Below are 27,751 nucleotides of genomic sequence, written 5' to 3'. Positions count from 1 at the left end.
AAGTTTATGTTCAAAGAGCACATGCCAATGACCTGCAGCATTATGGGAGGAACTGCCAATGCCTTGCCATGCCAGCAGACTGACTGGCATTCCTAGAGGGAAGCTAAGAGCATCTGTACCCCAGCCCTCTACCAACTCCCTTCCTGGAACAGCAGATCTAGAAACTTTAGGTAACAGACAGCACTGCATTTGCCACTCATGGTGTTAGGCCTGACCCCACTAGGAATCATAGTTGAAGCTTGAGTATTTTTTTATACAGCTATTTAACTATACCTGTTAGTATAACTCACTCACAGAGAGTGTGGCAGCTTAGGTTTCCAGAGTAAGTCACTAAAACTTTACTCTTTCCTTCATGATCGACTAACTTCTTTCCTTTGAGGTTGTAACCATGTAAACTCGTCCCAGTCCCAGGCTGTTGACAGGCCAAGTTCCAGTCTCCCTGCTTAAGAGGTTGTGAATTGTGTTGAATCTTTAAAATGGACTAGAACAGATTTGACTGCAAAGCAGCCCTGGCAGTTGGTTGTCAACCATCTGGTTGATGCAAGAACCAGATGCTTTGAAGACAAGTATAGTGTTTACTCCTTACATTACACTCTACATGCAGAGAGCAACTCCCAGCTGAATTAGACCAAACCACTGAAGCAGAAATCATCATTTATTCACACCACCAGTGAGCAAGTCAAAGGAAAAAAACCAAACCCACACGTGCAGCCCAATAAATGAGAAAAAAAAAAAAAGACTCCTATCATCTTCTTTTCCTTCGGAAGCTCTTCCAGTTTGTTTTACCGCTCAGGAGCCAGTCCTGGATAAGTGAGTCCAGACATTGATCTGTGATTGTGGGGGGCTGGGCACCCACTGTTGGTGCTTCTGAGCATGCTGGCACATAGTGACGTTGGAGGAGAATTCACTTCTTATTGGCCTTCACTGCCGACTTGGTGACCTTGGCAGTTCCACCAGCTTTCTTCTCAACAGCCTTGATCACCCCCACAGCCACTGTCTGCCTCATGTCACGAACAGCAAAGCGACCTGCCGGAGAAGGAACACCAGTTAGACAAAGACAAGGACAGAGTAGGAAACTTCCTGGATATTGGGAGGAGTTTCTATGCTAATGACTGGAGTTTGGTTTGTGGACTAATGCCTTGCAGAAGCATTTTATTACTCAAGCCAATTAAAGGGTAGGTACAAGTTTACCTCCCGTTGCTATGGAGAGCAGCTATCTAAGAGCTGAATCCTAGCATTAGTCGCCTTAAAACAGAGTTGCAGTGTTAGGACATGTTCAGACAGACACTCAAGAGCCAGACTTGAACCAATACAAGGAATATGAAATCTTACCAAGAGGTGGGTACTCGGAGAAGCTCTCCACACACATGGGTTTGCCAGGAATCATCTGCACAATGGCAGCATCCCCAGACTTCAGTGCCTTGGGATTGTCCTCCAGCTTCTTGCCAGACCTGCGGTCGATCTTCTCCTTCAGCTCCGCAAACTTGCAGGCGATGTGAGCAGTGTGGCAATCCAGCACTGGGGAGTAGCCAGTGGCGATCTGGCCAGGGTGGTTCAGGATGATGACCTGCAGAGAAAGAAGGGGGTGGGGGGAGAATTCAAAAATCAAGGGACTGGTCACATTTCAAGGAGACTGGTGGGCAGCAATAGGGAGTTTACAGATCCCGAATCACTGACCTGAGAGGTGAAGCTGCCGGCCTCCATGGGAGGGTCGTTCTTGCTGTCTCCAGCCACGTTCCCACGCCGGATGTCTTTCACAGACACGTTCTTCACGTTGAACCCAACGTTGTCACCCGGCAGCGCCTCTGCCAGAGCCTCGTGGTGCATTTCCACCGACTTCACCTCCGTGGTGACGTTGGCGGGGGCAAAAGTCACAACCATGCCGGCCTTCATGAAGCCAGTTTCCACGCGGCCCACTGGGACTGTTCCGATGCCTGGGGAGACACGTACTGGTCAGTTTGGTGTTAATGAGCTAAAAGAAGGTTACGTGGATAGAGGAAGGAATTGGAGATGCAACAAGCAGAGATCACCTGCTCTTTGCTTCGGCATCCTCTGGCCAGAGGCCCCATTCAGCCTTATGGCCATTAAGGGGAAATAGAACAATAATGTCAGCCCAGCACTGCCAAGAGAGGGTGTGACTGAGTCTCTATCCCAGACATTCAGTAGGGAGGTGTTCCCGGTCCACGTGAGCTGCAATTTAGGTGGAATTACATCACCTAAAATGGCAGCCACCATTTTACATGTTCCTTTATGGGGAGAGTTCTATTGTCCCAGCCCTGCTGGGAAACGCTCGCCCCTACTCACCGCCGATCTTGTAGACATCCTGCAGGGGCAGGCGGAGGGGTTTGTTGATGGGGCGGGAAGGAGGGATAATGGAATCCAGGGCTTCCAGCAGTGTTGTACCAGAAACGTTGCCTTCCTTCCTCGTAATGCTCCAGCCTTTGAACCAAGGCATCTGCAAGGTATGTATGAGGGGAGAGGAGATGATTGTAATTGACAGCTCACAAGTCACCTGCAGAGCTTGGGTGAACTTGGCAACAGGTCCCAAGTACTCCAGTTCCTACAGATTCTCTTTCCTCCCCCAAAAAAGGTTCAGCTAAGCAGAGGTGCATCCCTTGTGATTTGTGGGAATGAACGAGAAACAGATCTAGGCTTAGCCTCAGGGGTGAAAGTAACTTACAGGTACAGCTGGAGTCCTGGGGGGTGGTCTCACCCAGAAGAGGCGGGGCCTCTCAAGATTTAAGGGCCCTGGGGCACGGGCTGTGGCTGGGAGTCCAAGGGCCTTTAAATCACCCCTGGGCTCCCAGCTGCAGAGGTGGAGTTAGGCCCCAGCCCGGCTGCCAGAGCTGTGGGGGGGATTTAAAGAGCACGGGGCTCCGTGCAGCAGCCAGAGCACCGGGCCCTTTAAATCCCCGCTGCGGAAGCCAGTGCAGTCTAGGAATTTAAATGCCTTAGAATAGAATATCAGGGTTGGAAGGGACCAGCTTACTTTCACCTCTGCTTAGCCTCCATCAAGCCATGAAATCCCAGCTCAAGACAGTGAGATAACCGTCCAATTTAGAGAATCTCAGAGGGCCAGTGTCTTATTGCAACACGGAGCCCAGCAGTAGTAACTTTAAGCTGAACTCATTTCAGTTTACAAACCACCCATTCTCTCCAGCGGTAAACCAATGCCCATCCCATCCCCCCCCACCCCACCCCAAGTCTCCACACCTCTCTACTAGAGGGGCCTTGTAGAAACAGGCAGGCTACTCACATTGGCGCTGGCCTCCAGCATGTTGTCCCCATGCCAGCCAGAGATGGGCACGAACGCCACAGAGGCTGGGTTGTAGCCGATCTTCTTGATGTAGGTGCTCACTTCCTTGGTGATCTCCTGGTAGCGCTTGCCACTGTAAGGGGGCTCCGTGGAGTCCATCTTGTTCACCCCAACAATGAGCTGCTTCACCCCCAGCGTGTAGGCCAGCAGGGCGTGCTCCCGGGTCTGCCCGTTCTTAGAGATGCCAGCTTCAAACTCTCCCACGCCAGCCGCCACAATCAGCACCGCACAGTCAGCCTGGGGAGAGAAACGGGCCAGGAGAACAGTTCATACAGGGAATGAGGGGATCGGTAGGGATGTGACAGACCTAGGTACCCTACAGATGAAGGAGATCCTCTCCACCCCCCACTCCACTCCCCCCCAAAAAACCAGTCTTCCTCAGGAGGGACTGGCAGCCCTTCCCTGTATAGGCCTAAAAGCTGCACCACCCCCCCACATACACACACACCTAGAGCCCGATGCATCGAGTGGCAATGTTATTCCTTGCAATGCTAAGGTCACAAGACTAGTCTGCAGTTAAATTAGGGCTTTATTGGGACGCCACAAGGCATAGCCGCAAACCCAGTATAATCAAACTCTTCCCAGGGGTTTGACTGCCCCAGCCCGTACCTGAGAGGTGCCGGTGATCATGTTCTTGATGAAGTCTCTGTGCCCAGGGGCATCGATGATGGTGATGTAGTACTTGGTGGTCTCGAACTTCCACAGGGAGATGTCGATGGTGATCCCACGCTCCCGCTCGGCCTTCAGCTTATCCAGCACCCAGGCGTATTTGAAGGAGCCCTTGCCCATCTGCGTGGGAGGAGAGAGACACCGGTTACAGCCAGCAGGGCAGGGCCGCTGCTGTTGGAAGCTGCTACTGGAGAAACAGGCACAAGCCAGGGACAATCCCTCCCAGTGACGGGCGTGAAATGCAGGAGGGGGGTGTAAATATTTGAAGCAGATTCCCCCTGCCTGGAAGGGGACACCTGCCCCAGCCGTGCCTGTTCAGGGCAGAGCAATATACTAAGTGCAAGTACAGGGAACCCAGAGGTAGGTGCATGGTCCCTGCTCTAGGGTAGGTGGGGGCAGGCATGGGGCAGTGTTCACCCCCCACCCCATCCTAAGCTGGTTACACTGCAGCTGGGAAAGGGCCCGATTCCCCAACCCCCCCAGGGCCCAACACCTTTTGGGAGGTCAAGGAGCCAGAGGGGGGCCGCTGGGGCCATTGGGGGGGGGTGCAGGGGAGTCAGAAATGCCCCCACCTCAGCCGCCTCCTTCTCGAACTTCTCGATGGTTCGCTTGTCGATGCCCCCGCACTTGTAGATGAGGTGCCCGGTGGTGGTGGATTTCCCCGAGTCCACGTGGCCGATCACCACGATGTTGATGTGGGTTTTCTCCTTGCCCATGGTGCCGGAGGGAGCGCGAGCGGGACCTGCAGGGCAGAGTTACCAACAGCGATTGGCGCGGAGCCGCTCCGGTGTGACTCCGGAGTAACAAGCCAGCGTCACACCGGGGGGACACAGCAGAGCACGCCCTGCAGCCAGACACATTGGTAGGGGCTCCGATCCCCCGGGCTAGAACCGGAGTCCAGCCCAGCCCTCCCGCTTCATTCACACCAGCCAATTCGGATCGAGCGATCGCTGCCAGCCCACCCTCTCGCGAGCTGCTTAGAGCAAGGCGGACTGTGCGCCCCCTCCCAGCCCTGAGGGCCCCCCCCCAAAAAAAACCCCGCTCACCTTCAGTCACGTTGCCCTGATCCGTCTCCAAACAGCAGCCCCCCGTCCGGCCGCCCGGGGCTTTTAAAGAGCCCGCGGGGGAGGAGCCGAGCGGCCGGCCCGGGGCTGCACAAAGCGGCCTCGCCCCACCCATTGAGAGGGATTGATTCAATTAGACCCCGGTCCCTGGCCGGCCCCTGCGGCGGGGGGCACTTCCCCCCCCCCGCGCACATAACTGGGCCCCTCCCAGCACCCCCCTTCCCCAGGCTCTGGGAGCTGCACACGGGGAGGGTTTGGCAGGTGTGTAACCCCCCCCATTCCCATCCGCTTGGCCCCGGCAATGCCCCTCCAGCCCTGCCCTGCTGCCCCACCCCATCTCTGGCTAGTCCAGCTCCTGGGGACATACACCCTCCCCCCCCAGTCACAGCTCTGCCAATGCCCCCCCAGTGATGACCCCAGAACCATTACCCCCCCCCTCCCATTACAGATGGGGAAACTGAGGCACAACGCAAGGTAATGACTTGTCTAAGGTCACCCAACAGGCTAGTGTAACAGCATCCACTAGACAACCCTGTCGCCACTGTGTACTGGGGGACGGGGGGCTGTTGGTACTCAGAGACTCTGACCTTGAGGAATTCAGGCTTAAACATATTGCGCTAAATGCAAATAAGCCCAGAACACTGGGCGAGCGTGGCAAAAAAATCAATCAGACTGCAACCTATGGCATGGGTGCCGAAGGCGGCACGGGAGCTGATTTTCAGTGGCACTCACACTGCCTGGTCCTGGCCATAGGTCCGGGGGCCTCTGCATTTTAATTTAATTTTAAATTAAGCCTCTTAAACATTTTAAAAACCTTATTTACTTTACATACAACAACAGTTTAGTTCTATATTATAGACTTATAGAAAGAGACCTTCTAAAAACATTACAATGTGTCACTGGCACACGAAACCTTAAATCAGAATGAATAAACGAAGACTCGGCCCAGCACTGCTGAAAGGTTGCCGACCCCTGGACTAAACCAAGAGTAAAATCTCAGAACACTGAAGAGACTCCTTTCCCCTCCCACCCAGCACATTGTGCCTCTGGAAGAATTAAAGGCAAGAAAGAGGCGTTTTATTTCATTTCTTCAGCCTAGTTTCTTTTTTAGATTGTTTTTATTCCCAGAGCTACAGTGGGGAGTGAGAGAAAAGGTCTGGCTCAGAGGCTGGAAATGAGCAGATGCTGGAATATGCCCCACAACCTGAGGCTTCAGAATCTCCATGTGGAGTTTTGGGGTCTTCTCCCCCCCAATGTTTTCTGGAGAATCCAAGTTTCAATTTAAACAAAGGTCCCTTTGGCCTGTGATTGAGCCAGAGGTCTTGGAAGACACTCAGAGAAGTGTGAAATGCCCCATTCACCTCAACTGCATATGAACTTTCTCACCTAAATAGCATCATCCGGAAGTGGCAGCAGAGTTAACTCCTTCCCTGCTGGTCACCTAGCTAATGTGCAGCTCCAGGGTGAGTCCATTCCTGCCAAATGCATTTTTATACGGAAAGGCTGCAAGGTGCAAAGCTGGAAGTGCCTGGCTGTTCGAGGAGCGATTTGATTTTGGGGATCTCAGCACGGCACTGCCCCTTGCCCCTCCCCAGGGGACAGCAATGCCCCAGCTTTCTGCAGGGGAGGTTCCCTAGCCAATATTAAACCATTGTTGCCCTGTTGTTTACGCTATTAACAGGCTACCTAGCCAGTCTCCCCCGCTCCCCCCCATCGTCCCCCTGCTCCGAGTCCCCCCCTCTGCACACACACCCTCTTTTTGCTGGGTGGGACCTACCCTTTGGGTCAGTGATTTGAGTCTGGCTCAGGGCAGTGGCAGCCATAAGCTTTGTGGCTGTACAGTGACTGTAGAATGGGGTCTGTGAAATGTGCCATCCGGGGGTCTCTGTACATTTCTCAGCAGCCAGGGACCCGTATCACAGTTCGCCTCGACTGAATGGGCCACGGAGAGGAAAAGACGGTTGGATACCTGGGATTCGGCAGGCCCTGCTCTGCCACAGAACTCTTGTGTGACCTTGGGCAAGTCACGTCGTTTCTCGCTGCCTCGGTTCCCTGCCTGTACAATGGCATAACAGCAGTTCTCAGATACTACAGAAATGGGAGCCATACAAGTGCCTGAGATAGGTGACTACAGGCCAAGCCTGAAGTGTGGGGGAGCTTGCCTGGCCATTGCTCTGCCTGTGCTGGAGATAAACAGAGGACTTCAATCTCCACTCCTAATTTTTACAGGGGAACATGGTAAAGGATACATGCAGGGCCCTAGTCAGTCTCCTCCCCATCTCTGACCTGGCCCCTCACTTCCCCCGCTGTCAGTGGCAATGTGGGGTGGCTGTGTGTCTCCTTGGGCACCGAGGGCCCTGTGCCGAGGGCTGCACTTCTGGCCCCAGCTCTGCCTTCACCTTCAAATCAAAGAGTAGGGTTGGGTGATCTGCAGAGATGATGCCTCCGAGGGGAGAATGGCAGGGGGGCTGTGCACCGTGGTTGATGGCGCTGGGATAGACGTTGGAGTGAATTCACGTCACATGGATGTTGCTCAGTGATGCTTGGAGATCTCATTTAAACACCTGCAGGTTTATGACCTAAGGGGTTAAAAGCCACAGCCCTTCCTTGGCCAGTGAGTGCCTGTGGGCAGGGGCTGGTTCATTTTAACAAGGCTTTGTTCATGAGTGGTGGGGCGGGGTGCAGGGCTGTGAAAAGGCCCCATTTAACACACCCGAGCAAGGAACCGGCTCTGTTTGAAGCTGATCTCCCCCTCTGATGCAATTAGAGAGTTTATCAGCCCTTCTCTTGCTTCCCCTCTGCCACTAGCAACCACTCTCCTGTTTCTCTCAAGCAGATCACTGGAGTCTCCCTGCAATGTCTCTCTAACTTATAGCAGTTGCCAGAGCAACTGTGTGTGTGTGAGACATAGGGAAGAGATTAATCTTCCCCCAGCAACCCCAGCCTTTGGGATACCCCCTGCAGCACTGCTAAAGAGGACGGTGCCTTCTCCACATTTGGGGATCACTCTGTTTGTTGAGTTAGGCCTGGGAGCAGCCTCCCGGTACCGACTTGAAACTAGGCTCAGATTGCTGCTAGAATATCTCCGTATAATGAGCCAAATCTGAACCTCGTGGCACCTGGCTACAGGCCCAGATTTATGAGTATTTGGATCCAGAGCACTGGTTCTGCCCATTGCAGAGATAAAACGTTGGGATTTGGTCCCATCTTTTGAACACCACCTGACCACTGGGGCTGGAGCTAGCCATGTGTCTGACATGAGCCACTGAATGGCCATGGTAACAAAATTCAGGAACTACTGAAATGCTGGATTCACACCATCCCCCGGTATTGCTCACAGTGGCTCCAGTTTTGATCTGTGAGTGGCCAAGCTGATGTCAGTGAGGCCAGGACAGGGGTGGGCAAAGGCATTTTTATGTCAAGCATTTTAGCAAAATCATAACATAAGAAAGGCCAGACTGGGTCAGACCAAGGGTCCATCTAGCCCAGTGTCCTGTCTTCTGACAGTGGCCAATGCCAGGTGCGCCAGAGGGAATGAACAGAACAGGGAATCATCAAGTGATCCATCCCCTGTTGCCCATTCCCAGCAATCTTCTAATGGGATATTGGTATTTCTCCATGTATTGGCTAATTGCTGTTGTATAGTCTACAGAAAGTGCCATGTGCTAGGAAAGTAAGTTTCTATCTGAAACTGGCAGGAGAGTTGAGAGTATATTTACCCACACTGGAAGTTGGCCAGGACACCAGGGTTAAAAAGGGGGGGAAAGTTTTCATCCCTAGATCTCAAAGCACTTTAAAAAGGAGGTCAGTATCTTTATCCCAGTGTTACATGCGGGGAAACTGAGGCACGGAGACGCAGTGACTTGCCCAGCCAGGCCCCTCATTCTCTTTCTTTCCATATGGGATCACTGCTCCCAAACTCACAACCTCCCAGTCCAAAATGAGGCGCGGTAAGTGGCAATATAGCTAGCATTTGCCCCCACTTGTTTCACGTCTCATTCGAACAATGGCAATTGAGCGATTGTTTTAGTACTTTCTTCAAGGGAAGAGCACCCCCTACTGGAACACCAGCACCTCTGTGTTCATAGAAGGTTTCCTATCCATATACAGAGCACACACTTCTCTGCTGAGCTGCTATAAAATCTGTGATGAGTCTAGCCAAAGGGGAAATAGCTGCAAGCTAATAGCACCTCTGGAGGCAGTTATAAGTGGTCAGTAATAAACAAACCTGTTCGCTGGAGTGACACTCTGGTATATTTCCTAACACTGCTTGGCAACTGCTTTCAGTGTTATGTGTCTGCCAATGACTATGAAAAAGTGTCTGCCTAACACAATTAGTGCTAAGGGACTAAACTTTAATTTCCCTTTCTCTGTCTCTTTCACAGCTAGCCTCAGATCACACTGGGTCCTACATGAAGCAGAGGCCTTCATACTTCCTGCCAAGATCATGAAAACTACATTACCTCCACTGAGGACCCTGGAGAACTGAGGGTTCCCTGGAACAGCAGCTGGCTGTGTTAGCAGTGATCTCATGCTTGGAGGAACAGTACAAAGCTCAGTGAGTTAGGGCCCAGATCCTCAAAGGTATTTAGATGGCTCACGGCTATTAGGAGTGAGGCACCTAAATACCTTTGTGAATCTGAACCTATGTGTTTATTGTTATTCTATAGCCTTTATTAGTTTGAGTTTATTTATGATCATGGCTAACTACTTATATATCTTTGCATATGTAGAATGGGAAAGACATGCCAAGCCACTAAAAAGAATCCCTGGCCTGAAGTCAAAGGGCCCAGACCTGCAGCCCACTGGCCTTGACCCTGCAAGCTGCTCCACGCAAGCAGACACTCCAGCACCCCTAGGGAACAGCTTTCAGAATCAGGTTCACGCGGCTTCTCAAATAAGTAAGAACTGAAATAGGGGGCTCTCTGCATAGGCAGGCCCCTGTGAAGACCCAATAAAGTCAATGGAGCCCTCTGGGATGCATGGATGAGTTTGTAGGATCAGGGTCTGAAGCTATTTATTACACCCCATTATTTCTCCTTCTTTCTCTATTGATTCATCTCTTTTGATTTCTTCACCTATCTGAGTCCTTAATGGCCTGTTTTTATTCTGTAATATTCTTTATTATGATAATTTATGAGTATTTATTTATATAGCCATAGCTATTTACTATTCGTCCTCATTTTCTCATCCTCTCTCTTTATTACCCTATATTGATTAGACCTCATTAATGCATCTTTCTCTGGCTTTACAGATGAGTCAGGCTCTGTTGATTTCAGCCCTGACTCTGCTCCCATTAGCCTTTATCTCTGTTAATTAGTATTCATCGCTCTGCTGATGTGGGGCTGAAATGAGGCCTCTCAGCCCCGCCCCGGACCCAGGGCTCCCTAGCACCCTGACAGTTAGGGAAGGGAGGGACTTAATCTGCCTTGTTTATCCCTTCCACGTGTTTCTCGCCATGGGGTTCCAAGGGGGCGTAGCTAAGCAGCCCGGAGTCAATGATTGGTGCTGGGCATTCGGAAGGGGCGTGGTTAGATTGGTACCCGCTCCCGGGCCAGGTTTAAATGGACTGGGTGGGGCCACCTGAGTAGCGTAGCTGCTGTCCTCCCTGGGCTGTGAACCAGGTAAGCACCCGCCGTGCAGGGGTTGGGGGTTCATAGCTGAGCTTCTCCGTGCCCAGTTCTGAGCTCCCCTGGGATCCTGGTCTTTCCCCTACTCCATGGGCTAGAGAGGGGAGATTTCCACCCTCCCATGGGTGGGGAGGGGTGAGTACCTGCCACGATGCCTCTGGCAGGAGGGTGCTTCCTTCCCAGACCCAGTAATCAGTCTGGGCTACGAATAGGATAACTGTGGCCTGACACACCTGCTCATTGACTTCCTGAGTGAGGGGCTACAGCTGTTCCCTTCACCCTTCCCCTCTATGCGCTCTGCTGTACTGGCACAGCCCAGAGCTCAGCCAGGGGCCCTCCCACAAGGATGCAGGTGCTGTGAATTAGGCGGAAGGGCAGTCACAGGAGGCTGCTGTTCTTGCAGGATCACTGGCTAGAAGGCACTCTGTGCTGGCTACTTGGCAGCAGTTCAGAGGGCCTGGTTGCTGCTGGGTAGGGTGACCAGATGTTCTGACTTTTATAGGGACAGTCCTGATTTTTGGGTCTTTCTTCTCTAGGCTTCTATTAACACCCCCCCCCACCCCTACATACACTGTCCTGATTTTTCACATTTGCTGTCTGGTCACCCTACTGCTGTGGGAGGGGTGGTGGTGATATAACTTCTTGTAGCTAACAAGGCTAAAGCTCAGGCAGCCTGGTCAGTGACCACAAACTCCCCTAGCCTAATTGCCTCTGGTACCTATTTATGTGGGGCCAGTGCTCTCCAAGCAACTCTGCTCACTCTACCTTCTCCATTCACTTAGAAACCTGGTCCCCAACTAAACCTGTACTTGGCAATAAGCCTACATCCTTGCTAGTTTGAGGTGGCTCTGGGTGGAACAGAGCTGAGCATGACCCTGGGGGGAGAGGGGTTGTGTGGGGGCTAGGGAGCCTGTCTAAAGCCCTCTCTGTCATAGAAACCAGCACCATGGGGAAAGAGAAAATCCACATCAACATCGTGGTGATCGGCCATGTGGACTCTGGGAAATCGACCACCACCGGGCACCTCATCTACAAGTGTGGGGGCATTGACAAGAGAACCATCGAGAAGTTTGAGAAGGAGGCAGCTGAGGTTGGGACAATGGTGCCAAGCAGGCTGGCTAGGGAGTGCCTTTAACGCACTCTGTGGGGTTGTGTGGCGTTGCTGCCAGATGTGTGGCTCGGTCACTGCATAAGTTGTGATTCTTTAAGCCATGAAATCTAAACCTGAGTTTGGATGTGGGGGGGAGAAGGTGCCATGTGTTTGGGGTGCATTAGCACATCTGCTGCTCCAAGGCCCTGTTTACACTAAGGAAGCTTGCATCAGTGTGACTGTACTAATAGAGACACTTAGGGTAAATGTGTCTCATGTTCCCTCTTGCAAGCCCCCCCACCAAACTGTGTAACTATCAATGGAATCATTGACTGTAGACTGGGGAGGGGTCTGACCCCAATTGTTAATGGCAGTTCTAAACCCCCTGGAATCCCACTTGCAAACAGCACCCCAGTTAAAGCAATCTTGTGTTGAGGGGGAGATGGGAGCCGTTCCCTAGTGACTACTTGTGCCCATCCCAAACACCTAGTGTAACTGGTGCCTCCTCCCATGCAGATGGGCAAGGGCTCCTTCAAATACGCTTGGGTGCTGGATAAGCTGAAGGCTGAGCGGGAGCGTGGGATCACCATCGACATCTCCCTGTGGAAGTTCGAGACCACCAAGTACTACATCACCATCATCGATGCCCCTGGGCACAGAGACTTCATAAAGAACATGATCACCGGCACCTCTCAGGTACGGACTGGCCCTGCTCCAGCTGAAGATGATGAGGTATCAAAACAGCTAGATCTGTGGCATGCTCTCATGCTGTGTCCCCTCCCTTCCCCAGGCTGACTGTGCGGTGCTGATTGTGGCGGCTGGCGTGGGAGAGTTTGAAGCTGGCATCTCTAAGAACGGGCAGACCAGGGAGCACGCCCTGCTGGCCTACACGCTGGGGGTGAAGCAGCTCATCGTTGGGGTGAACAAGATGGACTCCACGGAGCCCCCTTACAGTGGCAAGCGCTACCAGGAGATCACCAAGGAAGTGGGTGCCTACATCAAAAAGATCGGCTACAACCCAGCCTCTGTGGCATTCGTGCCCATCTCTGGCTGGCATGGGGACAACATGCTGGAGGCCAGCGCCAAAGTAAGTAGCATCCTTGTTTCTGCATGCCTCACGGAGGCCAGATCTGAGTGCCAGGATGGAGTGATGGGCTGGGAAAGCTGCAGACAACCCATGGGCATGGGAGACCGGATGGGAGATCCCTGGCTGAAAGTGGGGTTCCAAGTTAGGATCTGGGGGCTCACATAGCTTTATTTCTTCAGGGTTCATTCAATATTCTCCCCCCCCCACTGGGAGAGGCAGTTTAGAGCAGGGTGGGCACAATACCTCCTAGGAGACACCTGGCACACTCAGGCCTTGCCTAGCTTGACTCTTGCCTCCTGTCTGTTGTAGATGCCTTGGTTCAAAGGCTGGAAGATCACCCGGAAGGATGGGAATGCTGCAGGCACCACTCTCATGGAAGCTCTCGATTCCATTATCCCCCCTTCCCGCCCAACTAACAAGCCACTCCGTCTGCCCCTGCAGGATGTCTACAAGATTGGCGGTGAGTGTGGAAGGGAGGAGCTCACTGGGCATGGTAGCTCCTTCTCTAGGCCACCCAACTGATGCCACTGTCTCCGTTCCCCAGGCATCGGAACAGTCCCAGTGGGCCGTGTGGAGACTGGCTTCATGAAGGCTGGCATGGTTGTGACCTTTGCCCCCACTAACATCACCACAGAGGTGAAGTCGGTGGAAATGCACCATGAGGCTCTGGCAGAGGCGCTGCCGGGTGACAACATTGGGTTCAATGTGAAGAATGTGTCTGTGAAAGACATCCGGCGTGGGAACGTGGCCGGAGACAGCAAGAACGACCCTCCCATGGAGGCCGGTAGCTTCACCTCTCAGGTCAGGGATGCAAAAACAATGGGACTTGAGTGACTAGGAGTCAGTCCTGGGTGGAAGGCCATAGGAGGCTGTACCTCGTGCTAGGCCAGTCTGCAAATAAGCACTGATGTTTCCAAGGCTACTATATGCCTGTACAATTGCTTCAGCCAGTCTATTCACACAGAGGTGTCTGCCATGGCAGCTGAGTGGAAGAGGAGACCAACTTCTCTTGTGCAGGCTGGGAGAGTAATTGGTGCCATGCCCTTAGGTCAAACTAGCAAGTCTGGGGCTAATGCCCCTGCCCCCTTTTCCTGTAAACTGAAAAGAGAATGTGGAGGGGGGTGGTTTGTGTGTGGTGTGTATCTCTTGCCCCTAAGTTTTTTTTTTATTCTCTTCTGCCCTGCCTTGCACCAGTAACCACATAACCCCTAGCTCCCCTCCTTCCCACCCCAATCCATTTTGCCACTATATCATTGGTGCCATTAGTCTTGTGCCAGCACATCTTCATGGCAAGAGGCTCCTGAACAATGGCTTTCCACCTGTAGCTGCTAAAAATAGTCCAAGAACCATCTGAAGTTTGCTAGAGCATTACTGACAACTGCTCTCCCTCTAATGCTGTTCTCTGCATGGTGGCTACCCCTAACAGATTGCTTTGGGGGAGACACCCAGAGAAGGCCTGCTGTGACAGCTGTAACTGTTCTTAACATGACCTCTATCTCTCAGACCTTAAGGTCACAAGGGACCAATATGATCATCTAGTCTGACCTCCTGCACAACGCAGGCTGCAGAATCTCACCCACCCACTCCTGCAACAAACACCTGACCTATGTCTGAGCTACTGAAGTCCTCAAATCATGGTTTAAAGACTTCAAGGTGCAGAGAATCCTCCTGCAAGTGACCCCCATGCCCCACACTACAGAGGAAGGAGGAAAAAAATCCCAGGGCCTCTGCCAGTCTGCCCTGGAGGAAGATTCCTTCCCAACCCCAGATATGGTGACCAGCTAAACCCTGAGCATGTGGGCAAGACTCACCAGCCAGACACCCAGGAAAGAATTCTCTGTAGTAACTCAGATTTCTCCCCCCACCCCTCCCCCATCTAACATCCCATCACAGGCCATTGGGCATATTTATTGCTAATAGTCAATGATCAGCTAATTGCCAAAATTAGGCTCACATTGTACCATCCCCTCCATAAACTTAACAAGCTTAGTCTTGAAGCCAGAGATGTCTTTTGCCCCCACTGCTCCCCTTGGAAGGCTGTTCCAGAACTTCACTCCTCTGATGGTTAGAAACCTTCGTCTAATCTCAAGTCTAAACTTCCTGATGGCCAGTTTATATCCACTTGTTCTTGTGTCCACATTGGTACTTAGCTTAAATAATTCCTCTCCCTGCCTGGTATTTATCCCTCTGATATGATTGCTCTCTACAAATATTCCCCCCCAGCTTTCTTTAGCTTAGGCTAAATAAGCCGAGCTCTCTGAGTCTCCTTTCATAAGACAGGTTTTCTGTTCCTCAGATCATCCTAGTAGCCCTTTCCTGTACCTGTTCCAGTTTGAATTCATCCTTCTCAAACATGGGAGACCAGAACGGCTCACTGTATTCCAGATGAGGTCTCACCAGTGCCTTGTATAATGGTACTAACTCCTCCTTATCTCTAGTGGAAATACCTCGCCTAATGCATCCCAAGACCACATTAGCTTTTGTCTATTCCTCTCCAATTGTACTGGGTGGATTGTAACCTCTTCAGGACAGGTCCAAGCTTCTCACTGTTGCAGTTTGCTACCTCTAGGCAATGTGGCTGCTATTCTTGCTTTCAATCTCCTCAGCTCTGGGAAGCTAGATGGTGCCTGTGACAACAGAACTAGGCCTGCAAAAATAAGTGACAGAACCAATTCACCTTAACTACACCAGATTCTAAGATGGCTTCTAAAAAGCTTAATCCTTGGGTCCCTGCATAGCCCTCCCATCAGGGCTTCCCCAAGAACAAATGAGCAGGAGAACCTTCTTCTCATTTAGGCTTCCTAACCATCTCCTTCCATGCAGGTCATCATCCTGAACCACCCAGGCAAGATCGCAGCTGGCTACTCCCCAGTGCTGGATTGCCACACTGCTCACATCTCTTGCAAGTTTGCAGAGCTGAAGGAGAAGATCGACCGCAGGTCTGGCAAGAAGCTGGAGGACAATCCCAAGGCACTGAAGTCTGGGGATGCTGCCATTGTGCAGATGATTCCTGGCAAACCTATGTGTGTGGAGACCTTCTCAGAGTACCCACCTCTTGGTAAGACTATAATGGATGGGGTAAAGTAGGTACTGCCCTCTAGCACTGGTACACCTGCCTTAGAACCAGGTAACTAACTTGCCCTGTGATCTACATTGATCATAGCACTTACTTGAGCTGACCTGGGTCCTGGCTCTGCAGGGAACAATAGTAGCCAGTAGAAGTGCTGGCCTCTGACTTCATGGGAATCTGTTTTAAACCTGCTGCCTATTTTCATTGTTACCCCTAATTCTTGTGTTATGCTGGTTTTCCAACAAAGTGTTTTGTAGGGGATTTTTTCCTCCCTACCCCCTTCACACAATGCAGTCAACCTGTGGAACTCCTTGCCAGAGCATGTTGTAAAGGCCAAGACTAGAACAGAGTTTAAAAAAACAAACAAAAAAACCCTAGAGAACATCCTAGATGCTAGGTCCATCAATGGCTATTAGCCAGATGGGCAGGGATAGTGGCTGTAGCCTGTTTTGCCAGAAGCTGGCAATGGATCATTTGATTCCCTGTTCTGTTCATTCCCTCTGGGGCACCTGGGATTGGCTGCTGTTGGAAGACAGGATACTGAGCTAGACAGACCTTTGGTCTGACCCAGTATGGCAGTTCTTAGCACATGCCCTCCAACCTAGGCCTAAATCATCAGCAGGGCCTAGTCTAGCCTCTGTAGTAGAAAACTCCTATTCCTGTCCCAGAGCTGAGTGCCACTGAGCTACAGTAAAGAGTTGTTGGTAACCTGTCTCCAAAAGAGAGCACCTCATGGGCTGAAGGGACAAAGGAAAACAACCACCTAATGCTCCTCTCTTCCGACAGGTCGCTTTGCTGTTCGTGACATGAGACAGACGGTGGCTGTGGGTGTGATCAAGGGGGTAGAGAAGAAAGCCAGTGCAGCTGCCAAAGTCACCAAATCAGCTGTAAAGGCCAGTAAGAAATGAAGACTGGGCAGCAGCAAAAATCACCATCTGGACTGACTTGTACAGCACAGATCGCTGAGCCTCAGCAAAAGGCACTAGCAGAGCCATGGGTGGGTTGGGGCTGCCTGACCCCTTGCACTTGAACTTTTCTAACTGTCCTCACTGAATAAACTGCCCATTTAAAAAAATGACCATGGCTTTGTCTGTCTGTAACACTTCCTCTGGAGGGTGTGCTGGGGTGATCTGTTAGCCCTCTTGGCAATGTCAGGAGCCGGCATTGGGTGGAGAGGCCTTACAACTACAACCCAGTGCTGGGGAGCAATAGATCCTATCACCTGTCCCATGGAATAGCATTTTTCTGCCCCTACACTACCATTTGGCCAGCAAGTAGAATGTCTTGGCTTCAGCCTTCTCACCCAGGAATACCTGGACCGTGTGGTTCCAAGTGGCAGTTTGAAGGGGGCAGTTGGTGGGTGCTGGAGCACCCACCAACAGGGTGCCAGTGGAGGGACACAGCATCACAGACGCTCACAAGCAGGACTGATGAGAGGTACAGCAGGAGGGGAGGGAAAGTCCAAAGCTGGAGAAACCCCATCAAGAGCCCCTGAGCATCTCATGGGATTGAATTGCTTAGAGTCCTTGATAGAGAAAACCCTTCAGAGGCGACCACTTGCCTGTGAGGACATGTAGGGTGGAAAATGGCGGGGGGGGGGTGCAAGTTACAGTGAGGCAGCCTCAGTGCCAGTCACTACCCGCTCCAAGCAGGATGCTTAACCAGGCACCCCTAGCTGGTGCTTGTGATGGGAGGGGGAGGGTCACAGAAGAGGCTGTTGCAACAATACCTTGGCTGGTGTTGGTCACCACACTCAGTGACAAGTCAGTGCCCAAAAGCCCAGGCTCTAGCATCAGTTCCTTCTCAATGGGGATTTTTCCAACAGGGAGGGGTTAGCTGAAGACTGGCCACTTGATCCTGTGAGAGCTGAGTTACCTTCTATGTAGGGGTCGCTCTCTTCTGACAGAAGGAGGCTCTATCTAATCACCTTAACAGAAGGGGTGATGTGATCAGTCTATGTATCTACTACATAGCCATTCTCTCCTCCCCCACCTCCTTTGTCATGAGCTCTTCAATCTAGCAGAGAAAACACAAGCCAAGGGCTGGAAGCTGAATCAAAACAAATTCAGCCTGGAAGGTGTACATCTCCAACAGCAAGGGCAACTCTCCATTGGAGCAACTTACCCAGGGTCATGGTGGATTTATCCATCGCTGACCACTGTTAAATCAAGCTCTGCTTTTGGCATTAGTTTGCAGAAGGTGTCTGGCCCATGTTATGCAGGAGTCAGACTAGATCACAATGGTCCCTGCTGGCCTTGGAATCTAAGCATCTGCTCATGGCAAAAACTGGGTTTGTGGTGTCTAGATCTAGTACTGCTGGCTAAAATGGTGCCATGGCTCCCTCTAAACCACATTTTAAGGTACTTCATGGCTTCTTTCCCCTTGAGACACTTCCCTCATTCATTGCCTCCTATCTTTGCTCACTCCAGCAGGAACAGAGATGGTAGCAATGTGCCTTTATTAAATGCCATAATTTCTCACTACCCTGGGTGATGCTGGTCCTGGCTAAGGAGCCCTCTTGTTCTGAGGCTCCGGTCCAGACTCAGAGCAAAGCCTCAATTGAGGTGGGGGTGGGAGTAAATCCCTCTCAGAGAGAAGTGACACACAGGGCCACTCTAGCGCTAGCAATTCTGGATTTTTGGGAGCCAGATATCTGTAGCCTCCGTTAGGACCCCTCTTAGCAGAAACCTCCTGACTAGGCCCTGGCAGAAGCAGACCTGGGAACACAGATTCTATCCCCTTCATAAAAGGGAATGGGAAGAGCAGGCCAGCAAGGATTATCTACCCTCCAACGTGTGGCCTATGCTTGTCAGCCTGGATACGGGCTCCTTGGGTGGAGAAATACCCATGCCCCCTGAGCCCCATAGTTATGCCAAGCTAACACCTGGCATAGATGCAGCCAGGTTGGCAGACTGCTTCTGTTGACCTTGCTATCATTACTCAGGCACATAGAGTTCCTACAGTGACAGAAAAAACCTCCTCTTGTTGTACTCTGTATGCTATAGGGCCATTGCTATACTGCTGGAGCGCCTATAGGTAGACCCACCCCCTGAGCCTACCTGTGTGACTGCTAATCAGGTGAGGAACTCCCACCCCTGAGTATGGGAACAACCCAGTCAACAGCTTGACTATTCGGGAAAATAACTGCAGGCTGGCTGCTAGCAGGGAGTAGCTGGCATGCTCAATAGCCATGCGTTGGTCTTAAACCTCTCCCACCTGTGGGCTTCTAAGGGGTAGACCAAACTTCCCTGTGTGCATGGGATAGCTTCTGTAACTGGTAGGGAGAGCTGCATGTACCTCAAGGCAGAACTTGCCTCATGTCTTCTAATCCGAAAGTCCTTCTGCTCCCAACTCTCTAGGGATGCTAGGTGAAAATGAGGACAACCTGTGTTCTCTTGAGGGTTACTCCTCTCTGGCATGAGGACACTTGCACAGGATGTGTAGGTTTGTACTAGGAACCAAACACATGGAAAGGCTCCAGCTTAGTCTCTCCGATTTTTAATGTCCCTCTAACAACTAAATGGCCCCATTGGGTGCTTTTCTGAGGCAGGAAGAAAATCAGGACAATAAATTAACTGACTGTGACTGAGAATTTATTAATGACTCCAGAGACAAAGGTGGTAGCTGAGAATTAAAAAAAAAAGAAGTTACGCTGGTTGCAGCTGATCTCTGAAAAGAGCAATCCTCCATGAGGGTGGGCCAAACGCAGCCGTGCTGGAACTCAGTCAATGGAGTTCCACCAAGGCTGTGGCTGGGCCCGGCCTGGACAGATGGCTATGAAATTATTAATCCAACTGCTTCAACTGGCTGCTAATGAGCAATCTAGCGCTGAAACAAACCCATCTGCTTCCTCAGGCTGGAAGGCCAGGCCTACACTAGAAACTTTTGTCAGTGTAATGGTGTCAGTTAAGAGGGGTGATGCTTTGACATATTAATGCTGGCAAAAAGCCCCCCCAGTCTATATGCAGTTATATTGGCAAAAAAAGAAAAGTTATTTTGCCATTGTAGCTTATTCTGTTCAGGGAACATTTTACTATAAGAATGTCTGTACTAGAAAACCCTTTCTAGTGTAGACTGGGTTGAACTCCATGGTTCTCTTATAAAAGACTGTCCCATGGATGAAATAGGACAGCAAAGCCCTAGGATGTGTGTCCAAGTCAGAAACTCCTGCTTTCTTCTGAACCTGCTAGAAATCTAGCCTTGACAAGCAGCAGCTGCCTGTTGAAAGCAATGTAGGGGCCCCCGGAATGGTCTTGTAGATGAGTCCAATGCACAACTGAATGCTCTCCGTAAGAGACAGATGAGCCCCCTGGGCATGTGAGAGCTGAGATGTGCTCTCTGGCCAGGAAAGGTGCTGGCTGAGGTCTCTGTGGTTGGCTGGATCTCAGCTGGAGAAGGTGAAAAGGTTATAGCTCCACTACCCTGCCTAGGCGGTGTATGACATGGGAGCAAGGAGGAGTGAACTGGGATTAACGAACAGAAGAGCAGGCAGTCTTCCTGATTCCCACGGGCAAGCAGGAGTGTCAGAGCTGGGAAGAAGGGAGGATGCCAGTGGTCATCCAACAATTACAGCAGATCCCCTTGTCAGCCAGGGGTCCTCTTACGGATCAGCATCCAAGCCCCACATTGTTTGGGTGTCAAACCATGCCATTCAGCAGGCCACTAGGAGACCACAGCGTGATGCTGATTTTCTGCAAGCCACAACGCTCAGTCCTTTCACTGGGTGTGGGAGGCATTTATCTGCCCGGCTTGCGCCTCAAAGGTCTTGTCCCCCTTCTGACCATCCTGTGGTTTTGCTACGTGCACGTGCCCACCTGTACAGCCCACACTGAAATATTTAACAATGACCCCATGGTGCCCCTGTATCGGGGACTTCGCCTGTCCCCTAACCTGTTCTCTTGGCCAGGTCACGTGATCGTTTCCTATGACTTTGCTATCAGGGGGCAGCATGTGACAGCTGCCTGGGTTTGAAGGCTGCTTTGTATCTTTGCTGAAAGCCATTTCCCTAACAGCGTAGAGACTGAGGCAGCACACTGGGAACCCAGCAGCTCCTTGAGGGCTAGGTCCTGTTCTGCCACTGCCTGGCTGGGTGGCCTTGGGCAAGTCTCTTCGCCTCTCTGGCTGGCTGGTTCCCAGGCTCTAAAGCGGGGCTAATAATGTATCCGTGTCACAGGCTGCTGGGAGGATCCCCCGGTTAATGTCTGAACAGCTCTTTAATGATACGCATGGTGGAAACGCTAATTGTTGCCATGAGTAGGATGCAGTGAGCAATTCTCTTGCTGGCTTCTTTGGGTTCCCTCTGCCCATTTCCTAAGAGGAAAGTGAAATGAACACATTGCTTCATGGCCCTGCATAGGGCCGGCTCCAGGCACCAGCGGAGGGAGCACATGCCTGGGGCGGCACATGCTAAGGAGCAGCATTCCATCCATTCTGTCCGGGCGCCTTTTTTTTTGTTTTTGTTTTTTTTGCTTGGGGAGTAAAAATGGCAGAGCTGGCCCTGCATTATTATTTTTTTACGACTAAGGGCAGCATCCCTCTCTCCTGACACAGAGGTGGCTGAGGGGGGGATCGGAACAAAAGCACCGGCGACTATATAGTATCGGGTGAGTTAGAACATCTTTGGTTTCTTTTCCCTCTAATTGGTCGTTAGGGAAAAGAAACCTGGAATCACAATAAACACCTGCATTCTCTTTGAATCTCATAGGGTCCAAAGGCAAGATGGCAGACCCGACTCTAAGTGCAAGCTCTCCGCCCCTCAGTGTAATGCCTGCCAAGAACCGTGGGGTGTGGAAGGGTCTTCAGAGGAAGGGCAGAGCCGGCAGAAGCAAAGAGCCAGGATACACAGAGGGAGCAGCCAGCCAGCAAGCTCTGTCCCCATTAGACGCAGCAGAATCTTCAAACCTCAGAGCGAGGAAGCAGTGGAACCTAGACACTTTAGGCTCCCATCCTCCAGAGACCTCCCAGCAGCTCCGGAGCCTTGGCACCCACAGCAGGTGGAAGGTGGAGCTGGACAAGCTCCACAGGGAAGCTGCAGGTCAGGGAATCTCCATTGGACCTGCACTGTTTGTAAATGGCCATTCAGAAACGTTCCAGGCTTCACCGTTTTTCAGTTTGATGATCTCACAACATGTGGTGGGGTAGCTAGATGACATGGGTTACTGTCCTCCCCTCTCCCCACTCTTTTGGATTTGAGGGAGTTGGGTGGGTGAGTCAGCTGTGGGACCCCAAATTAGGGGCCCCATACCTTTCCCATATTGGACTTTTAAAAGTGCAAGCATTTGGCTGACTAAGAATAGCACCTGCACTTAAACTAATTCAGCTAAAAGTTTTCCAGGCCAATGATCCTCAGGCTTCAGGGTATAAACTGCTCACCAGCTGAGGTCAGGAGAAAAGTACCTTCTGTGGTAAAATATTGCACAATAGCTGAGTCTATGGTAGGTGGGAATGGAGTGATGTTTTTTTGGAAGTATCTACTGTCAGAGACAGGGTACTGGGTTAGATGTCCCCCACCTCCACAATATGGTAATCCCTCCATTCCTGATGAATCCAGCACTATGGGAGGGGAGTGTCCTATTACCGCAAAGCCATGGACCTTCTCCTTGTCGTTAGCAGTGTCCTGTAAGTGCGCTAGGCCCTGCAGCCGCAATGAAGGTGGAGATCAGCCATGCCAGCATGGCTTCTCTTCTGATTGGTCTGAATTAACAGAGGTGCAGCATCTCGCAGTACAAAACACACACATCAGCCTTCCCTTAGACTGGGATAAAGGCATCCCTGACCCCGTTTACTCCAGCTGACCTCACAGATCTGATCTCGTTTTACTCCTCTTTCCCGCTCCCTCTGCTCAGCCAACTCCCACTGTTCCTTTTCGCAATCTTCCCACTGACCGCATGAGAGCCTTCTCCTCGGCCTTACCCGCTGTCCGGAACGGCTTCCCCACGTCTCCAACTCCGCCATCACATTTCAAGTCTCTTTTCTCTTTCGCTCCTTAATTTCTCTTTCCGCCAAAATCTTTTACGACAGTTTGTAAGACTGATGCTGCACAAAACGAGGCCCAGCTCCTCCCCGTATTGGAGTTTACCAAGGGAAGGAGGATTGGGACCTAAACTGGCATTGGAGAAGCAGTAGCAGCATGGTTTGATATGGAGGAAGCTGGCTGAACTGCCAGGGATCTCTCATCTCTAATGTTTCCCTTTAGGAGACCGGGGGCAGGTCTATTCCCAAGATGCCTCTGCTGATCTGAGTGAGAAACCAGGGACCTCAGCTGCAATGCGAACCTTTCAAGACTGGAAGAAAGACAACCTCACCCGGATTAAAGAGAGGGCAAAGTCCCTCCGCCTGAAACAGCTGGATGTGGCCAAAGCAGTCGATCTTCTCCATGCCTTCTTCCGCCAGTTCTTTAGCTACCTGAATGAATGTCCCGAGAGACCCTACTTCAGGGATGTGAGAGAACTGACGTTGGGGAGCAGCTACAAGGTAACAAGGGGAGGGATGGTAGGCGATGAGAGCAGTCAGAGCCTTCTAGGGCGATGGCAGCAGGGAAAAGGGGAGGTAGGAGGTCGTTAGAGAGTTTGGATCAGGGAGGGAATGAAAGCAGGAAGGAGGGATGAGAAGTGAGAAGGGATGGGATCAAGGGGGGGAGTGGAGGAAAGGAGAAGGGGGGATTAGCCTGAAAAGAATTGAGCAGCATCTCCAGTAGGAGACTCTCTACAGCTCTTGCACCCGAATGAGTTTGACGTGCTGCTGAGCCTGCCAATTCCAGATTATATTCAGTACGCTGAGGTGGAGGGGTACGATGGGCTCTTCTACACCCTGACTCTGCTGAGAAGGTCCCGCAGCTTTCCAGCCGCCTTCCTGCTGGAGGACGGGCAGACTGTGTCCCCAGGGAACATCATGGCGGAGTTCCGGCAGCACTTGGATCAGTTCATCAAAGTGTTCTACTCAGGTGAGTGTCCCCATGCTGGGGCTACCTGGATTCCCCCTTCCATCCTGACCTGTGACGACATCTGCTCTTCCAGGCCTGAGTCATTCTTCAAATAGCAGCAGCTGCAGCATAGCTCAGATGGGGGCTAGGCTGAGACCCGCAAGCTCATATTCACATGTGATCTCAAGTAGGATTTGAACCCAGGTCACCAGAGGTGAAAGGCCGAAGTATTAGGCCCTTGAGGATCCTTCACACTGCACAGAGCTGAGTGAGCTGGACTCCATCTCCTGGGGAAAGCTGTGGGTTCCCCACTAGGAGTCCTTCCCTAAGGGATTTGGTTGAGTTTCTGGTGGGTTTGGTTTCTTTGGCTGACATTGATCGAAACACAAACAAGCCCCTTGATGAATTAATGCCTCTTTCTAAGCTCTCCCATTTGTCTGTCCATTGTCTGTCTGGTGTCTCAGTGCCTTTTCCTGGATGGCAGATGAGGCTGGAGAGGAAAAAGCAGAACAGCTCAGCGGTGCCCCTGGTGATGGTGGACAACCGAGGTGACACGTTCATGTCTATTGACCTGGTCCTTGCTCTGGAGATCTCTGGCCAATGGCCCAGTTCAGACGACAAAGGGATGGACATCAAGCAATTGTTGGGGGAGAAGGAGCCATATCTGAGGAAGACCCTCTACTTCATTGCTAAACAGGCCCCTGGTCAAGATAACAAAGGTAACTCCCTCACCACAGCATGTTCTCCTGGGAAAGTGCTTAGGGATTGAGTTGTCGGGCTGAGGCCTGGGGAAGGGTGAGGTAGTGGGCAGAGCTGGGACAATGAACACCCCTTCCGGAGAAGGAACCCACACAGCCCACAGGGCCAATGCCCCCTCCTCTCTTTTCATAGCACTGCCAAAGCCGCCCCTCTGTTCTCTATCCCACTATGATAAATGCACTGGCCTTAAGCTAGTCTCCCAGAAGAAAAGCTACAGAGACTAAGCAGATAGTATCTCTAGCCTCTGCTGGGGTATGCTGTGCTGAGACTGGGCTTGTGTGTTCTGGAGACCTCGGTGGAGCCCATACATAACATGTATTGAGGGGAATGATGTCTCCCCCTTTTCCCTTCAGTTCAAGTCCTCGACCTAGAGCCACCCCACAAGGGAGCAGGAGGAAGACTGAAGAAGCTCTGGGAACCAGAGAGGGATGGGGGTGAGCCAGTGGCCAGGGGCTGTTTTATGAGCTTCACAGTTAGGGGTGACTTCTCAGGCAACACTGGAACCAAAAATACATTACAAATGATTATAATTCCACATCACCTGCACAGTGTCCTCTGCTGCCCTGGCTTCTGCGCCCAGCTGAGGGGGGCGTAGGCTGACACCGGGGTTGCTGTTATTTCAGAGACCTGGAAAATTTCTTTCTCTCATGTGGAAAAGGAGATTTGGAAAAGCCACACCAGCACCCGGAAGTGTCAGACGACCACGTGCCGCAGGTACGTGCATGTGGCAAACCACTGCCACACCAAGTATGTCTGCAAGGCTGGAAAGCCAGGGCTGGGCCAGAGGTCTTTGTATCCCCCGATCCGGGTCGAGACAGGCCAGACTAGCATCAGCGCTGTAACTTCATGTTTTGTTGGAAATAGTTTACTTTCTTTGCCCTGGAAACTCTGACTTGAACCCGGACCCTCTTTTGTTAAGCACTTTGAGATCCTTGCATAGAAGGTGCTACAGAAATGTAAAGCATTGATTGCTGTCAGCTGGGAGTCTGAGTGACTAGAGCACAGGGCTGGGAATCTGGACTCCTGGATTCTATTCCTCACTCTGCCACTGGCTCACTGTGGGGCCTTGGGCAAGTCACAGCACCAGTCCATGCCTCAGTTTCCCGCCCCCCATCCCCATAAAATTGGGGCAATGATCCTGATTTGTGTGAAGTGCTTTGGGATCCTCAGCCGGAAGGTGCAAACGAAGTATAAAGTATTATTAATGAACTTGATGATGCATTTGAGTATATTCATTTCCCTTTAGAGCTAGCCAGGCGTGATCCATGCTCAACTTCTATCGAAAGTAAAATAGCTGAGACTTTCATAGTGTACTGAATAACAACAACCAGCAACTACGGCGCTAATAAGGCCTATACTGAAATCAGTACTCTGTCACTTGCTTCAGCTGCATTACCTCCCCTCTTCTCCATGCAGACCTCGTTAATTAGAGCCCAATCCTCCAAACACGATTACTGAACATAATGCTTACTTTTCTGAGTAATCCCACCTGTCAAGGAGTCTGCTCACGGTATGCTTGGCAGAAGCATTTGCAAGATTGGGCCCATTGATTGTCAGGTCTCTAGGGCGGGGACCTTGGGCTAGATTCTGCTCTCTGTTACCCCTGCATAAATCCAATGTTGCTATATTTAACTTCATTGACTTACTCTGTTTTTATCTCCTTTTTTACATTCCTGTAGGTCAAATGCCTACCACACTGTGGCCCTCAGGCCCTTACTTAGGCAAAATTCCCACTGAGGTCACAGCCTGAATCAAAACAGAGCAAGGAGCTTGGGATTTGACCTAATAGTAACAGAAATTGCTAATGCCAAGAATGTGGCTTTCCCCTCTCTAGGCCAGAATGTCTGCAGATGCTGGAAAGTCTTTTGGGAGCCCTGAAGACAGAGCACCCCTTGGAACTGGGTTCTTTGAGTTCCTACCATGCTGAGACGTCTTTCTTTCACACGCTGCTGGAATGGAAGCAGGACCAGGATGGGAACCTCTGCAGTATTGCTCACTGTTTTGAAAGGGTCCAGGCCAATTTCATTCAGCAGGTGGCAACCGCTCATCTGCCTCATTTTTTCATTCCCAAATGCAACCTGTTTGGCACCAAATTCTTTCCGCCCAATAACTTGAAGTTTCTGCTGGCGCGCTTAAGAGAGAAGCAAAAAAAGAAGCAGTCAACCACTGTGTCCCGAAAGAAGAAAGTCGCAGCCCTGCCACTGCTGGATGCTGATATGAGCTGGCCCCTAATGATCACTGTGGGTCTGATGGTTCTGGTGTCGATTGGACTCTCCCATTTTGGGTCATAAGGATTCTGAGCGTCTACCTTTCCAGTTGTAAGGACTGAAGGAGTCTGCTGGGATGTTAATTGTTAGTGAGGGTGGCGGGGAGGGGACTAGGAGCTGCACAATCTACCACATTGCAGGACCCAGTTATAACACCGCTGTTCCTCAGACATGATAAAAACACACCCTGTAACATGTTTAAACTATGCACCTGAATCAGGCACCTTTGCAGGGATCTAGCCAGGTTCAGAAGTATGGTAATAACACGATTCCATCCTGTCTATGCTACAAGACCAATGCTACAGTTTTAACTGTGCTCTAACGCAGTCCTGCAACGTGGGCACTTTGGAAAGCTTAGCTACGCTCCAAATAAATCTGCTTGCCAATGCATCCAATACAGTATATTATTTTAAAACACAATAAGCAGATGTTGCTTTGTGTGTTCTGTCCTCCTGGAGGTAGGTCTTGTCTACACTTACAGTGCTGCATCAACGGGAAAGCTTCTACCTACGCCAACGGGAAAGCTTCTCCCATCAGCGTAGGTACTCCCCTTCCCCAAGAGACAGTAGCTATGTCCATGGGAGAAGCCCTCCCATAGCACTGTCCACGTCTGGGTTTCAGCTGGAATAACTGCGTCGCTCAGGGGTGTGGCTTTGTAGTGCAGACCAGGATTTACTACACCCCAAATTCACCAACAGCATTTCTCCAAGTCTCTGTCACTCCCTGTCCAGCTGCTGGTACTGTGGAATCACCAAATCTCAGAACCCAGCCTCAACAGGATTTGAAACACGAAGCTGGCATTTTATGCACTGGCCGACACTCTCTTTAGTTACTAATCACAAAAGCTGAAAAGTATTTTAGCCATCCTAGTTTTTCCA

At 51.2% G+C, this 27,751-nt stretch overlaps 3 protein-coding genes across 7 annotated transcripts; 2 read left to right on the top strand and 1 right to left on the bottom strand.

The window, feature by feature from the left end:
• Positions 1–637: 637 nt before the first annotated feature.
• On the bottom strand, positions 638–17,734 carry LOC120389421 (elongation factor 1-alpha, somatic form-like). Of its 2 annotated transcripts, none has more exons than XM_039512024.1 (8): positions 17,656–17,734; positions 4,558–4,727; positions 3,926–4,105; positions 3,257–3,553; positions 2,305–2,455; positions 1,678–1,934; positions 1,333–1,567; positions 638–1,026 (listed from the first exon to the last, which is right to left on the bottom strand). In XM_039512024.1, exons 1-8 carry the CDS (start codon positions 17,717–17,719, stop codon positions 905–907), a joined length of 1,476 nt encoding a protein of 491 aa, XP_039367958.1. In that variant the 5' UTR covers positions 17,720–17,734; the 3' UTR covers positions 638–904. The 2 variants fall into 2 exon arrangements, with proteins under 2 accessions (XP_039367958.1, XP_039367959.1); XM_039512025.1 differs by lacking the exon at positions 17,656–17,734 and adding an exon at positions 5,032–5,097.
• On the top strand, positions 10,562–17,004 carry LOC120389422 (elongation factor 1-alpha, oocyte form-like). The gene is made up of 8 exons (XM_039512027.1): positions 10,562–10,673; positions 11,615–11,769; positions 12,286–12,465; positions 12,560–12,856; positions 13,166–13,316; positions 13,401–13,657; positions 15,680–15,914; positions 16,713–17,004. The coding sequence occupies exons 2-8, from the start codon at positions 11,626–11,628 to the stop codon at positions 16,832–16,834; spliced, it is 1,386 nt and encodes a 461-aa protein (XP_039367961.1). The 5' UTR covers positions 10,562–10,673; positions 11,615–11,625; the 3' UTR covers positions 16,835–17,004.
• On the top strand, positions 17,220–27,296 carry LOC120389418 (cyclic GMP-AMP synthase-like). Of its 4 annotated transcripts, none has more exons than XM_039512013.1 (7): positions 17,220–17,363; positions 21,631–21,960; positions 23,122–23,399; positions 23,637–23,868; positions 24,312–24,566; positions 25,230–25,320; positions 26,441–27,296. In XM_039512013.1, exons 1-7 carry the CDS (start codon positions 17,357–17,359, stop codon positions 26,895–26,897), a joined length of 1,650 nt encoding a protein of 549 aa, XP_039367947.1. In that variant the 5' UTR covers positions 17,220–17,356; the 3' UTR covers positions 26,898–27,296. The 4 variants fall into 4 exon arrangements, with proteins under 4 accessions (XP_039367947.1, XP_039367949.1, XP_039367948.1 ...); XM_039512015.1 differs by lacking the exon at positions 17,220–17,363 and adding an exon at positions 18,160–18,286; XM_039512014.1 differs by lacking the exon at positions 17,220–17,363 and adding an exon at positions 18,941–19,004.
• Positions 27,297–27,751: the final 455 nt, after the last annotated feature.

The sequence above is a fragment of the Mauremys reevesii genome, linkage group 23 (assembly GCF_016161935.1).
Source record: "Mauremys reevesii isolate NIE-2019 linkage group 23, ASM1616193v1, whole genome shotgun sequence".
Lineage (NCBI taxonomy): Eukaryota > Metazoa > Chordata > Testudines > Geoemydidae > Mauremys > Mauremys reevesii.
The sequence above is the reverse complement of the archived record's forward strand: the minus strand, read 5'-3'. Positions and strand labels throughout refer to the sequence as shown.